This window comes from Labeo rohita, chromosome 15 (genome assembly GCF_022985175.1).
Source record: "Labeo rohita strain BAU-BD-2019 chromosome 15, IGBB_LRoh.1.0, whole genome shotgun sequence".
Lineage (NCBI taxonomy): Eukaryota > Metazoa > Chordata > Actinopteri > Cypriniformes > Cyprinidae > Labeo > Labeo rohita.
In genome coordinates, this window is record NC_066883.1 from 36,107,220 (window position 1) to 36,123,295 (window position 16,076).

At 32.0% G+C, this 16,076-nt stretch overlaps 1 protein-coding gene across 4 annotated transcripts in view; it reads right to left on the reverse strand.

The window, feature by feature from the left end:
• The window catches only part of gria4a (glutamate receptor, ionotropic, AMPA 4a), a 113,821-nt gene that overhangs the window by 15,529 nt on the left and 82,216 nt on the right, over positions 1–16,076 (reverse strand). For all 4 annotated transcript variants that reach the window (XM_051130142.1, XM_051130141.1, XM_051130140.1 and 1 more), the window contains 2 exons: positions 12,718–12,916; positions 5,071–5,318 (listed from right to left, as the gene is read on the reverse strand). In XM_051130142.1, the coding sequence (XP_050986099.1) occupies positions 5,071–5,318; positions 12,718–12,916 (447 nt within the window). The remainder of the gene's footprint in view (positions 1–5,070; positions 5,319–12,717; positions 12,917–16,076) is intronic.

The following is a 16,076-nucleotide window of genomic DNA, read 5'->3' on the forward strand; positions in this document are numbered from 1 at the left end:
GAAATTAAGTTTTTTGAGGAAAACATTTCTGCATTTTTCTCCATATAATGGACGGATATGGTGCCCCGATTTTGAACTTCCAAAATTCAGTTTAAATGTGGCTTCAAACGATCCCAAATGTGGTTGTAAACGATCCCAGCCGAGAAAGAACGGTCTTATCTAGCGAAACGTTCGGTTGTTTTCATTAAAATAATACAAATTTTATACTTTTGGTTGTAGAAGACTGTTTTTGTTCCGGTTCATGACAGTTAGTGTATGTCGAAAAACTCCCATCTCATGTTCTCCCTCAACTTCGAAATTGTCCTATATCGCTGTTTTACCTTTTTTGTTAAAGGTGTTTGATCTTTTTTGCATGTTTACTTTGCAAAGACTGTGCTGGTACTTCTGCAGCGATGTAGGATGATTTTGAAATGATTTTTGAAGTTAAGGGAGAAAATATGATCAGAGTTTTTTGACATACCCTAACTGTCTTGAGTCAGAATACACAGAGTTCAGGGAGAGAAAGACAAGATGAGCATTTGAGATTAAAAAGTATTTAAATTGTATTATTTTAATGAAAATAACCGATCGTTTCGCTAGATAAGACCCTCCTTTCTCAGCTGGGATCATTTACAACTGCATTTGGGCATCATATCAGTCGATTATATGGACAAAAATGCTAAAATGTTTTCCTCATAAAACATAATTTCTTTACGACTGAAGAAAGAAAGACATGAACATCTTGGATGACAAGTGGGTGAGTACATTATATGTGAATCTTTGTTTTGGAAGTGGACTGTTCCTTTAAGTCATTTTGCTTCTTGGTTGTTTATAGTACTGAGGAAGAAAATCATTTTTTGCAGTGCGCTCATGAATGACTTTCATTAGTGCAACATAATGTAGGATGTTTTTTGTTAATAATTGTTATTTTGCATGAAGACAAAATGTTTTGCACTGTACATACTGCATGCTTCACATGCTGTGTAAAAACAGCAGACAGTGTGCAGTATATACTATGCCGTACGCAAGATTCACATCCATCATTTGTTTTTCAGCCCTGTGTGGAGACTCAACCTGTGCAGCGTATTTCATCTAAAACCTTTCCAATGTCTCATTTGTGGGAATGGATTTGGAAAAATTTAGCATTCTATCACTTGCTCACCAATGGATGTGAATGGGTGCCGTCAGAATGAAAGTCCAATAAATAAAAACATCACAATAATTCACAAGTAATCCACACCACTCCAGTCCATCAATTAACATCTTGTGAAGCCAAAAGCTGCATGTTTGTAAAAAACTAATCCATCAGTAAGACGTTTTACCTTCAAACCATTGCTTCTGGCTAAAATATGAGTCCTTAATTCATAATAACATTTCTTGTGGATTATTGTGTTGTTTTTATCAGCTGTTTGGGCTTTCATTCTGACGGCACCCATTCACATCCATTGATGAGCAAGTGATGTAATGCAACATTTCTCCAAATCTGATGAAGAATTAAACTAATTTACCTCTTGGATGGACTTAGGGTGAGCACATTTATAGCAATTTTTTATTTTTGGATGAACCTTTCAGCAAAGAAGGTCAGCAACACATTAGCACAAAGGTTACACACCTGTCAAGATGCATCACACACACACACACACACAAATCCATTCTGCTGGTCACATCTTTCTCCTGCTTCCTAGTGTCTTTCTCTTTTGTTCCTTTGATATTCTTTTGTTCTCTGTCTCCTCCACTGTTATCAAACTCAGCTTCTCCTCTGTGTTTCATACAGTATCTCTGTTACAACACTTCAGTCTTTCATTTTCTGTCGGTCTCAGCAGGATTGATTTTGAGTACATTTTCATCAAATTATCATTTTTGGGTGAACTATTTCTTTAAAGGATTCACCAAGGCATATCCTTATAACACGGTGACAGGCTCTTTTTTCTGCGTTCAGTGTAAGATGGCAAGTCAGAGTCTGTAAACGCTACAGCAGCATGTTTATATCTGTTCTGGAGAGGTTAAACGGTCTGGATCAGAGTTCACGGTGCTGAGATTAGTTTGCTGAACAGGCTGATGGCAGCACAAGGAGACCATCAGAATCAAAATGATCAAGTGTTTTCTCTTTTAACCTTTGGATGATCCACGCTCAGACGGCAGTAAAATCTGCTCAGGCAGAACTGAATCTCCACACAGGTCAAAAACTGACCTCAGATCAGAACGCTCATTCATAGTCATTTCAACTCACATATGTCATAACAGCACATTTCTAATAATTATTCTGTATATTTAAAGACGACATGAATTAACATTTGCAACACATTTAACTTCCAAAAGACTAGTGTGAAGGATCATGTGACATTGGAGTAATGATGCTGAAAATTCAGCGTTGATCACATGAATAAATTGCATTTTAAAATATATTCAAATAGAAAACACTTATTTTAGATTGTAAAAATATTTCAGAATATTACCAATTTTTTCTGTATTTTTAAATGAATAAATGCAGCCTTGGTGACAATAAAAAATGCACAAATGCTAGTGTATGTAATAATGTGTACTGATGCATAATATTAAATAGGAGGATGTTTAGTAAATATTAATTTCATGTCGTCTTTAGGAATTTTAAGAAACTTTCACATCAAGAGGATGGCGTAGTGTAAAACATGCTGATAGTTTATGCAGGAACAGTGAAAGAGATGAGAAATAATACTTGAGAATGAAGATGTGAGACAGGATACAGGCTTGAAGAGAGGAAATGAGCAACATGAGACACGCGTTTACCTGAGCGCCGTTTCTGTGGAGGAAGAACAAAATTAAACACACAGACACACACAGCACTGTCTGTGAGCTCAAACGCTGATATCTTGTGGGATACAGGAGCTTTTGTCTTTCAAAAGTTTCATCAATAAAATTGAAGTTTAACACTTTTTGAGCAAAAGAGTAAATGTAGAGGTCATATCATGTCATATTGTTTTTTATTATTTTATAAAGTTAGTAATATTTTCTTTAAAGCAACAGTCATAATTTAAACTTTTTTAGACTTTTTTTTTCTAATTCTGAGTCACAATTAATAACTTTAAAAAAGACTAAATTGGAAGATAAAACATCTTGTAAACTGACAGTAATTTAGTAAAGCAAGAGTTTACTCAGCTTTTCTCAAATGTCTCACATTTTGCTATTTTATATCGAAAATATAGGCTGAATAATTTATGTGATGCATGTAATTCATAACATAAGTGTTTTTGACATATGCATAAGAAAATAAGTGAATGCGTGCATATTTTAAAATAAATATTATTTGCAAGTAGTCCAAATTGATTACTTCAAGGAAAAAATTGTATACTTGTTCCTTGACTGTTCTTTCGTTATTCGCTTAAATCCATTTAAATTGTTTAATTATTTATGTTGTTTTTTATTCATATAATATTCATTAAACAAAGTCAATTAAACTATAAAATGTTACCTAAAAAAACTAACTAAAATACAATATAAAATCTTATATTTTTGTAAATCCAGAAAGTTGCCAGGACAATTTAATTTAGTCTAACTGGATGTACTAAAATGACTAAAATTAAAATTTATTTAACTCTTTACATTAAGGTTTCATCTGTTAACATTAGTTAAGTATATTAGTTAACATGATGAAAACTAGTACAGCATTTATAGTTAATGTTAAGTTCAACATTTGCTAAGTATACATTATAGAAATCAACATTAGTTAATGTACTATGAACTAACATGAAAAATAACTTTTTTTATCAACTAACAGTAACCAAGGTTAGTAAATGCTGTAAAAATATTGTTAATTGTTAGTGTTAATAGTTAATATATTAACAAATCCTTATTGTAAAGTGTTACCAAAATGAATAAAAACTATGTAAAAACATTTTTGGGAGGAAAAAAAAAAAAAAATAAAAAAAAAAATATATATATATGTGTGTGTGTGTGTGTGTATTACCAAAAAAACAAAACATATATATGTAAATTAAATAAATAAATAAAATAAAATTACTAAATTACAAAAAAACTTTAAAATAAAATTTGAAAATAAACTAATTTAATATAAAAACTATAATAGCATCTCAAGGAAAATCCTATATTTTATTTATCATGATACGAGCCCTTAAAAAAAAAAAAAAAAATATATATATATATATATATATATATATATATATATATAACCCAAAAAATAAATACTTATATATCCAAATAAATAAATAAATAAAATTACTAAATTACTATAACTTTAAAATGAAAATTGAAAACATAAAAATATAAGCTTATTTAACATAAAAACTATAATAGTATCTCAATGATACTGTAGCCTGTCAAGGAAAATCCTATATTTTATTTATCATGATACAAGCCTGTTAAAATAAATAAATAAATATATATATATGTGACCCTGGACCACAAAACCCAAAACCAGTATTAAGTAGCACGGGTATATTTGTAACAATAGCCAAAAATACATTGTATGGGTCAAAATGATCAATTTTTCTTTTATGTCAAAAATCATTAGGATATTAAGTAAAGATCATGTTCCATTAAGATACTTTTTAAAATTTCCTACCATAAATATATCAAAACATAATTTTTGATTAGTAATATGCATTGCTAAAAACTTCATTTGGACAACTTTAAAGGTGATTTTCTCAATATTTTGATTTTTTTGCACCCTCAGAGTCCAGATATTCAAATAGTTGTATCTCAAACCAAATATTGTCATATCTTAACAAACCATACATCAATGAAAGATTATCTATTCAGATTTCAGATTATATAAATCTCAATCAATAAAAAAATGGACACTTATGACTGGTTTTGTGGTCCAGGGTCACATATATGTATGTATGTACAGTATGTTATCCCATTATCCCATATGTCAATGTAACATAAATGTCCAATAAAGCTAAAAACAGCAACTGTATATGCAACCACAAAGATATCAGTGCATCACAGAGAGTACCGAGTGTGAAAACTGAGAGAAAGACAGAGAGAAGAGAAAGACAGCAGGAAGGAACAGAAATAGAGAGAAGCACAGCAGGGTGGGTGGAATACTATAACAGCGCTGTGATTGGTCGGTTGTTATAATACTCCACCCACCTTAGCTGCGATCCTTTGGGCGTGGCCACCCCGTAGCCCTTGGAGTCCAGATTCCCTCCGACCTTCATGGTGTCGCAGGGTTTGCGCTGCTCCGTGTACTCGTTCATGGTGGACTCCAGCAGGAAGGCGTATTTCCCTTTGGACTTGCGCACGCGAGCCACGCCCTCCGCCGTCGTCTTGGTGAAGACCGTGGGTTCGGCCGACTTCATGTAACTCCACATTTTTTCGTACACCGCGATCTTTGACCTCTAGAGGGCGCAGCGAAAGACAAGTAATGAACACTGGGATGCTGTCAGTCAGGAATCTGATTCACATTAATCACAAATATAGTGTTTTTATATAGTGATGCGAAAAATGTCAATATTTCATAGTATTTGTTTTAGTAATTGTGTGTGTTTGATGTTCAGCTTTTTAAAAAGACTTTTTGTTGGCCATTTTAAACAGCTTAAGTTGTCTTTTAGCACTCCTATTAAGGTAAATGTCAGCTATCCTAAAAATGAACAGTAGGAGATAATATACAGTCAGTCATTCTCAAAATAAATTTCATAGTCCAGTGTTATGTTCATGTCATTCATATACCATTATATTTTAAATATTTCAATATTAATATGAAATATTTTAATATTTAATTTTTTTGTTTATATATGAAATAATAATACTTTGTTTTCACTTTAAATTTGGTTTTAGTATTAGTATTTTTTGTCATTTTTATTTTTTAAATATATGTCCATACTGTTTACTGTTTCCATACTGTCCACACTTACTATTAAGTTATGCATATTAGTTTTAGTACATTTGGTTTTTGTTGTTTTAGTACTCCAAGTTAACCTAAACAAAAATAAGAAATGTTACCTTGGCAGATAGCTGAAATAAAATAAAATAAAATAAAATAAAATGTTTATTTTAGGTAATGTTTATTTTATTTTATGGTTTTAGTTTTAGTACTTTAAGTTAAAATAAACAAAACTAAGAAATGTTTCCCTGGCAAATAGCTAAAAATAAAATTAAATAAAATTAAATAAAATTAAATAAAATTAAAAATTAAAAATAAAGATTTTTGTTTATTTTAGTTCATGTTTATTTTATTTCAGTAACCTTTTTTTTATTTTATGGTTTTAGTTACTTTAGTACTTCAAGTTAAACTAAACATAAATATGAAATGTTTCCTTGGCAAATAGCTAAAAATAAAATAAAATAAAATAAAATAAAATAAAATAAAATAATAAAGATCTTTGTTTATTCTAGTTAATGTTTATTTTATTTCAATAACCATTTTTCTTATTTTTAATGGTTTAAGTTTTAGTTACTTTGGTACTTCAAGTTAAACTAAACAAAAATAAGAAATGTTACCTTGGCAGATAGCTGAAATAAAATAAAATAAAATAAAATAAAATGTTTATTTTATTTTATGGTTTTAGTTTTAGTACTTTAAGTTAAAATAAACAAAATTAAGAAATGTTTCCCTGGCAAATAGCTAAAAATAAAATAAAATTAAATAAAATTAAATTAAATTAAAAAAATTAAAAATTAAAAATAAAGATTTTTGTTTATTTTAGTTCATGTTTATTTTAATTCAGTAACCTTTTTTTTATGGTTTTAGTTACTTTAGTACTTCAAGTTAAACTAAACAAAAATATGAAATGTTTCCTTGGCAAATAGCTAAAAAAATAATAAAGATCTTTGTTTATTCTAGTTAATGTTTATTTTCTTTCAATAACCATTTTTCTTATTTTTAATGGTTTAAGTTTTAGCTACTTTAGTACTTCAAGTTAAACTAAACAAAAATAAGAAATGCTTCCTTGGCAATAGCTTAAAATAAAATAAAATAAAATAAAATAAAATACAATTTTTGCTTATTTTAATTAACGTTCATTTTATTTCAATAACCTTTTTTCATTTTATGGTTTTAGTTTTAGTTAACTAGAAAAACCTTGTCTTATGAAAAGCAAAGGCGTCTTTTATCATCCTGAACTGTACATTTTCCTGCTCATTAATACATGTATTATTATATTAATATATGCACATGCAATATTGATTTGAGCTGAAATTATATTATGATGTGAAAAGAAATAGTCAAATATGCACTACTGTTCAATCATTTTGAGTCAGTAAGATGATTTTGAAATAAGTCTCTTCTGCCCACCAAGGCTGCATTTATTTAATCAAAAATACAGTAAATATTGTAAAATATTTTTACAATCTAAAATAACTGTTTTCTATGTGAATATATTTTAAAATGTAATTTATTTCTGTGATCAAAGCTGAATTTTCAGCATCGTTACTCCAGTCTTCAGTGTCACATGATCTTCAGAAATCATTCTAATATGCTGATTTGCTGTTCAAGAAACATTTCTGATTATTATCATTGTTGAAAACATTAATATTTTTGTAGAAACTGACACATTTAGTTTTCCAGGATTCTTTGATGAATAGAAAGTTCAAAAGAACAGCATTTATTTGAAATCTTATGTAACATTATAAATGCATTACTGTCACTTTTGATCAATTAAATGCATTCTTGCTGAATAAAAGCACTCATTTCTTTCAAAACAATTGTACTAATCCCGAAGTTTATTAATTTAGTGGCAACTGAAATGTCATTTGTCAAATTATACAATATCCTGTTTCAGATCTGTGTTGTCTGAAAAGACAAATGGGTCTAATACGGCTGAAATGTGCATGTTTGTCCTGTGAGATATCATATTTGACATGCTGCTGTCCCAGTGTGTTTTGTACTTGATCATTTGTGCCTCTTTTATACACAGGCTTAGTCTTAAGCTGCAGTATGTGAGAGGAAAGCAGCAGAGCGTGACGGACAGCCGCCCCATTATAATGTTCGTCACGTCCAGTCTGGAGCGCCGTTGTGCCGTAACACTTCAAAATAAAACATCACCCACGCCGATGAATAAACAGCACCCTTGACAAACCTGCGCTCAGACACAAACGCCCGACAACAAATGACAAACAAACTCACGCGTTAGTCCAAACACAACGGGACGCCTGACATTTACTTATTCCCTGGGTAACTGATCAAATGTTTCTCGCCAGTATATCAGTGACGCTCTGCTGAGGCGGTGAGACGGATGCAACAGTTATTGTGATGGGGTTATAAAGAGTGAGACAGACTTTATGTCATCACAAAATAAGACTATGTTATTGTACTTTATATATTAAGTTGAATATATATCATTTTATACACATACTACCGGTCAAAAGTTTGGATTTTTTTTTATGCTTTTTGAAATAAGCATCTTTTATGCTCATCAAGGCTGCATTTATTTGAAAAAATACTATAAAAACAGTAAAATTGTGAACTAATATTACAGTTTCAAATAGCTGTCTTCTATTGTAATATGTTTTAAATTGTAATTTATTTCTGTGATCAAAGCTGAATTTTCAGCATCATTACTTCAGTCTTCAGTGTCACATGATCCTTCAGAAATCATTCTAATATGCTGATTTGCTCAATTAATAATAATGGTACTTAATTATTTTTGATTAAACTAGTTTATTTGAAATAAAAATATTTTTTGACCAATTTAATGCATCCTTGCTGAATAAAAGTATTAATTTCTTTACAAAAAAAATAAAAAAAATCTTATGTACCTCAACTTTTAAATGGTAGTGTATCACAGTTTCCACAAAAATATTGAACTGCATTACTGTTTTCAACATTGGTAATAATCAGACATGTTTTTTGAGCAACAAATCAGCATATTAGAATGATTTCTGAGGTCATGTGACACTGAAGACTGGAGTAATGATGCTGAAAATTCAGCTTTGATGACAGAAATAAATTACATTTTATCATATATATTTACATAGAAAACATTTATTTCAAATTGTAAAAAATATTTCACATTTTTACCATTTTTACTGTATTTTTGAACAAATAAATGCAGCCTCCGTAAGCATAAGAGACTTTGAAACAATGTGTTTTGTGAAATAAATTTGACTCGACTTTGACTAGAATGGCAGAAAGGATGAGAAAATATGGTGAAGGTTTGGATTTTTTTTATGTTTTTTGAAATTAGTATCTTTTATGCTCATCAAGGCTGCATTTATTTGAAAAAATACTGTAAAAACAGTAAAATTGCAAAATATTATTACAGTTTAAAATAGCTGTTTTCTATTGTAATATGTTTTAAATTGTAATTTATTTCTGTAATCAAAGCTGAATTTTCAGCATCATTACTCCAGTCTTCAGTGTCACATGATCCTTCAGAAATCATTCTAATATGCTGATTTGCTCAATTATTGATTTGCTGAAGACTGGAGTAATCATTCTAATATGCTGATTTGCTGCTCAATTATTATTGGTGCTCAATTATTAATAATGGTTGGAGTTGTTGAAAATGGTTTATTTGGGATTTTTGATGAATAGAAAGTTCAATAGAACAGCATTTATATCTTTTATAACATTATAAATACCTTCACTGTCACGTTTGTTCAATTTAATGCATCCTTGATGATTAAAAGTAATAATATCTTTACAACATTTTTTTTGAATGGTGGTGTTTCACGGTTTCCACAAAAATATTAAACGGTAAAAACTGGTTTGAACATTTATATTAATCAGTAATGTTTCTTGAGCAGCAAATCAGCATATTAGAATGATTTCTGAAGAATCATGTGACACTGAAGACTGGAGTAATGATGCTGAAAATGCAGGTTTGATCACAGGAATAAATTACAATTTAACATATATTCACATGGAAAACACTTATTTTAAATTGTAGAAATATTTCATATTTTTTACAGTTTTTACTGTATTTTTGATCAAATAAATGCAGCCTTGGTGAGCAGAAGAGACTTCTTTCCAAAGACATTTAAAAAAAAAACTCTTTTGCTACTTTGCTACTGTAAGTTATTAAGATGTGAACAATAATGTCATGATTTTCTATGAAGCTGCTTTGAAACTATGGTGGAGATAGTGAGACAGGTCGGTGGAACCCGAATGCCAGTGAGAATGACAAAATGAATGTTTTCCCATGCAGGAGTGTAGCATCACACCATCTGTGTGTGACAACAGGGAGACAGATACCGAGTGAGACGCATGCGGCGCTGCTCAGCTAATTAATGAACAGCCCATTCATTCAGCTCACGCCGATTCTCTCTCATATTACCCGTCTCTCTCTCTCTCCACCTATCTGTCTTTCTCCCTCTATCACTTTCTCTTTGCTCTCTGAGTAAATTGCTTTTTCAGCTCCTCTCACAACTGCAGACAGTCTCTGTATGTAGATGTGAGCGCAGGTTTGGCTTTTATACTCTTTGGAGTCTGATTCAATTTCTGATCTATTACTGTGATGACTGAACTGTAATGTGTATGTCAGCCTGGTCTTTCTGTCTTTGGAAGACTTAAACTACAAAACACAATATCCAGACGCATGTGGTGTTAAAAAAAGGTTTGGGGTGGGTGGTGTGAGCAATATACACCATAATATTAAAGTTTACATCTTAATATCTTCATGCCTTATAGTCACAGAGTTGGGAGATAATGTAGTTACATTTTGCAATAATACAAGCAATCAAGCAGTTGAAAATTGCTATACAGTATCCTATATATGTGTTTACTGTTTACTGCCAGTCAAAAGTTTGGAATAATTAAGATTTTATGTTTTTGAAAGACGTCTCTTCGGCTCACCAAGGCCGCATTTATTTAATCAAAAAATATGGTAAAAAGTAAAATTGTGAAATATTATTACAATTTAAAATAGCTGTTTGCTATGTGAATATACCTTAAAATGTAATTTATTCTTGTGACTAAAGCTAAATTTTCTTTCACACAATTCAAAAAACGTTTATTTCAGAAAACTAGTGAGGTATGCCAGTAGTAGTGCTGACAATGTCGTGTAAACATGGCTCAAGACACGAACAGATGAACCGAATCAAATGAGTGAGTCATTTACGCTGGAACCGCTCCGATTGATTCAAACTCGTCACTTTGATCGTTCATTTCAAGCAATTCACTAGCAAAAACAAGATAGAATTAAAAGAGACATTCATTTTCAAATTTCAACATGGCTTGTAATGATTTTAAAAAGCATATAGTGATGGGTGAAACGGAGCTTTTCGACACTGCGAATCAGTTAAACGACCGTGTTGCAAAATGATTCACTGATTCGTAGCGCTCTAATTGAATCGCATATCGCGAATCATTTGTTTCAGATCGGGACTTTAAATCGTGTATCGCGAATCATTCGTAGTGGGTTTGTGAATCATTTGAATCATGAATGATTCAAATCAAATGATTCGCAATACGCGATTTAAAGTCCCGATCTAAACCAAATGATTTGCGATCCACACTCCGAGTCCGGATCTGAAATGATGGTTCGCGAATTATTATTCGGAACTTCGCTTCTCGTGAATCGTTTGATTTGAATTGGACTTTGTAGCGGGTTCGTGAATCATTTCACGAATTGAATGATTCCAATCAGATGATTCGTGATACACGATTTTAAGTCCTGATCTAAACCAAATGATTCGCGATCCGCACTCTGAGTCCTAATCTGAAATGATGGTTTATGAATCATTATTCAGATCGGGACTTCGAAGCGTGGATCATGAATCATTTGATTCAGATTAGGACTTCAGAGTGGGTTCACGAATCATTTGACTTAAATCGGAACTTCGCTTAACGTGAATCAGTTGATTTGAATTGGACTTCGTAGCGGGTTTGTGAATCATTTCACAAATTGAATGATTCAAATCAAATGATACGTGATTTTGAAGTCCCAGTCTAAACCAAATGATTCGCGATCCGCACTCTGAGTCCGGATCTGAAATGATGGTTCGCGAATCATTATTCAGATCAGGACTTCGGAGTGGGTTCACAGATCATTTGACTTAGATCAGAACTTCGCTTAACGTGAATCATTTGATTTGTATCGGACTTCATAGCGGGTTTCTGAATCATTTCACGAATTGAATGATTCAAATCAAATGATTCACGATACACAATTTGAAGTCCCGATCTAAACCAAATGATTTGCGATCCGCACTCCAAGTCCTGATCTGAAATGATGGTTTACGAATCATTATTCAGATCAGCACTTCGGATTGCGAATCATTTGATTCAATTCGAGACTTCAGAGCGCGTATGGCGAATCATTTGTTTCAGATTAGGATTTTTATAAACAAAACAAAGAAAAAAGAAAGAAAGAAAGTAGCTATACACAAATACAAATCCCTTAAGAAAATTAACTGTGGTTTTACTATAGTAAAAGTGTATTAACTATGTTTTTCTTTGTACAACCACAGTTTTACTACAAATACCATGGTTCAACTATGGTTAGTGTAGAAAACAAAGAAAAGTAATGTACAAAATGAGAGATAAACTAAAAATCTGACCATGATGACACTAATATGCTCATTTGCTGCTCAAGAAACATTTCTGATTATTATTAATGTTGTGGCTTCATAATTTTGTAGAAACCATGATACATTTTATTTTTCAGGATTCTTTGATGAAGAGAAAGTTTAAAAGAACAGCATTTTATTTGAAATAGAATTATGTTTTTACTGTCACTTTTGATCAATTTAATGCATCTTTGCTGTATAAAGATATTATTATTATTATTATTATTATTTAAAATGCATTTGGTTTCATTTTCAGTTTTATTATAACCATTAACATTGTTCTCTTACCCTAAAGAACTCTTTGGTGGAACCGGAATCAAGAGTCCCGTAGGCGATTTCTGTCTGTTTGGCGAGGTCTTCTGCGCTCTCGATAGGCGACACCATTCTCTCCACGGTGAGGAAGGCGGCCAGGTTTGCCGTGTAGGAGGAAATGATGATGAGAGTGAAAAACCACCAAACGCCTCCAACTATACGACCAGACAGAGACCTGAGAGACACAATAAGACACAATGAAGAGAATCTACAATTAAACAACTGCATGTTGAAAATCACAACACAAATTCAAATTGTCATGCCTCCGATTACATCTGCTTCATTCTGAAGACAAACGTTCCCATTATGCAGCATGAAATAGCTCATCTGTAAACTGCTGTTTCCATTTTGTTGACACACAGTCGTCAATTCAGAAGAGGTACAGAGACTGACTGCACCAGTGTTCATTTATTTAGAGCTTTCCTGCATCAGTCAGTCCTAAAAAATACACGCACAAAGCACTGAACACAGGTTTTGCAGCTCTGCAGAAGTCTGACGTATTACAGACCTTGTCTAGAGACAATTAAAGTAATCCACACAACTCCAGTCCATTAATTAACGTCTTGTGAAGTGAAAAGCTGTTTGTTTGTAAGAAACAAATCCATCATTAAGTTGTGTTAACTTTAAACCAAATCCATAATCCGTAACAGTCCATCTACTGTTGTTTCTCACATCCCTGTAAACGGTGCAAATTTCTCTCCTGATTCTGACCAAAATACTTTTTCACTGTAGGAAGCATTATTATAGATTATGGACTTGTATTTTAGCTGGAAGCAGTGGTTTTAATGATGGATTTGTTTCTTACAAACACAGCTTTTGTCTTCTCAAGATGTTAACTGATGGACTGGAGTGGTGTGCATTACTTGTGGATTATTGTGATGTTTTTATCAGCTGTTTGGACTCTCACTCTGACGGCACCCATTCACTGCATAGGATCCATTGGTGAGTAAGTCATGTAATATTAGATTTCTCCAAATCTGATGAAGAAACAAACTCATCTACATTTTGGATGGCCTGAGGGTGAGTAAATGTTCAGCAATTTTTCATTCTTTTTGGGTGAACTGTTCCTTTAAGATCACTGAGCTTCAGTCTCGCTTTTAAAGACATATTGTACAACAGAAAATGAGTAAGATATATGAGATATATTTCATTTTGAACATTTTGTCTTCATTTTTAGACTTCCAAACAATCTCTGGTCTCACTCTGCAAGATGGTGATATTAAATTTCTGCTTTAGAAATGACTTTACACTATTTCAAGAAGTGGCAGAACACTCATTATAAGCTTATAAAACTGTAGCGCATCTGTGAGACCTGCAGTAAATCCAGAAAAAATGAGAGTCTTCAAAACGAAACAAAGATCTCATTAAAAACACACCATTCTCTCACTTTAGACTAATCTACTGAAACACACCACTAGCTACACTGACCCGGGTTCATCAATAAGAATGGCAGAACACGCAGATTCGTTCAAAAGCCATAGTAAAATGTAATTACCCTAAAATACCAGGCAAAATGCATTTTGTACGGCATTGTGCTGGAGGGAACGGAATGGTTTCTTCACAGAAGCTGCAATGATAATACTCTGTAAAAATGTCTACAGAACTGGCCAATTGAGTTTCAGGCCAAACTAGACTGTTTCCCATTGGTCCTCCAGGTAGTAAACAAGCCATCTGTTTATTTATTTCTCAAGTCAGACTCATTCTACACATTTTAAATCAATCATCGTAGACACTTGAAAAAAATCTGATTAAATTAGAATAGAAAATGAGACCATAGATAAATTAGCAATTAAAATTTAAATATGTAACCCCAATTATAAATATAATTATTAGATTACTATTAACAAGAACGTTACCCAAGAAATTACCATTAAGGAGTCAAATATAGATGATGTTGATCTTTTTCTGTACATTATGTATAAGCTATTATTTATTAGTGAAAGTATTTTTTTTATTTGTATAGAGTTTTGGTTTTTCACAATACGTAAGATGCTTTACAGCAGGGGCGTTTCTAGGATTTTAAAACATCCGGGGCTGATGTCAGAACATCAGGGGCTAGTGGTGTTGGGTGGGAGCTCACGTCATGCTCACATAAGATTTTGTTAGACACAGGTGGTTGAACGTGGATGGGGTCCGGGGCATTAAACTGAAGGTTAAAGACTATGTCACAATATGAACAATATTAAATAGTAATCACTGCAAATAGCAAACATATCAAAGTATTATAACTTTACAAAAATATGTTAGACAAATAAAATAATGAATATGAAGATGTAACTGTAGCAAATATATAGTTGCATGCAAAAACAGGGCCCTATTTTTTCCCCAAATTTCTTTTTTTTTTTTTTTTTTAATTCCGTTTTTCGTTTTCATTTTTCTGGACTTCTTTTTAATGGTTAAATTTAATTTTATTAATCAAAATCTAATTATTCATGTGTAATTAATTAAAACCATGAATCTTATACCATTTACCTTCAATTTCAAATTTGAATTTATCAAAAGGTAAGAAAAAATACATGTTTAGGACCCCCATGAAATGTTTTATTTTTTTTCACCTTACGTTTTATTGTTACCAAATATGCTTTAGCATGTCTGTTTATTTGAATGCATAAAAACAACTTTTATTTATTTTTACATTTGTTTATTTATTTTAAATGGAATTCTGTGTTGTGTAATCACTGAAATCACTGAAATCACTACGAGCGTCACACGCGCAGCAGTATTACATGTAAAGAAACCGCGCGTCCGCCCCGTTCATTCATAAAAAGCCACACAGAACATGCAGGATTCATATTTAAATAGTATTTTGCGGCATAATATTTACAGATACCAGTCCATGTCGCGACTTGATTTAAGTGTAATGACCAACTTTTGATTAATTTATTCAAACTTTGACAAATTCCGTGGAAATCATAGGGCCATAGGCGATTTTACAATCATTGCGGCTGTGTGCATTCAGAGGGAGTAACAGGTGTGTGGGAAGTTTATAGAAGTTAAAATATAATGATTTAATTTTTTTTTGTATATTGGACAAAAATGTATATGTTTGAGGATTATCATTAACATAAGTCGCGAGTTTGGTTATTGGTTAGTTTTTTTTTTTTTGCGGTTGTCGGTAAAGATACGTGTGATATAAACCGTAGAGATATGCTGAGGTAAAACTCCTCCTCATAATAATTCGAAGATGATCAACCGTCGTTTCCATCAAGGGACTGACGGATCTACCATGGATGCAGACCCCGTGGAGCGCTAAAAGGTTTCGGATGTTCGTTATAAAAGATTATATTCCCAGTAGCGTCACCGCGTCTGCGCATGCGTCACACAGGTAAGCGTTT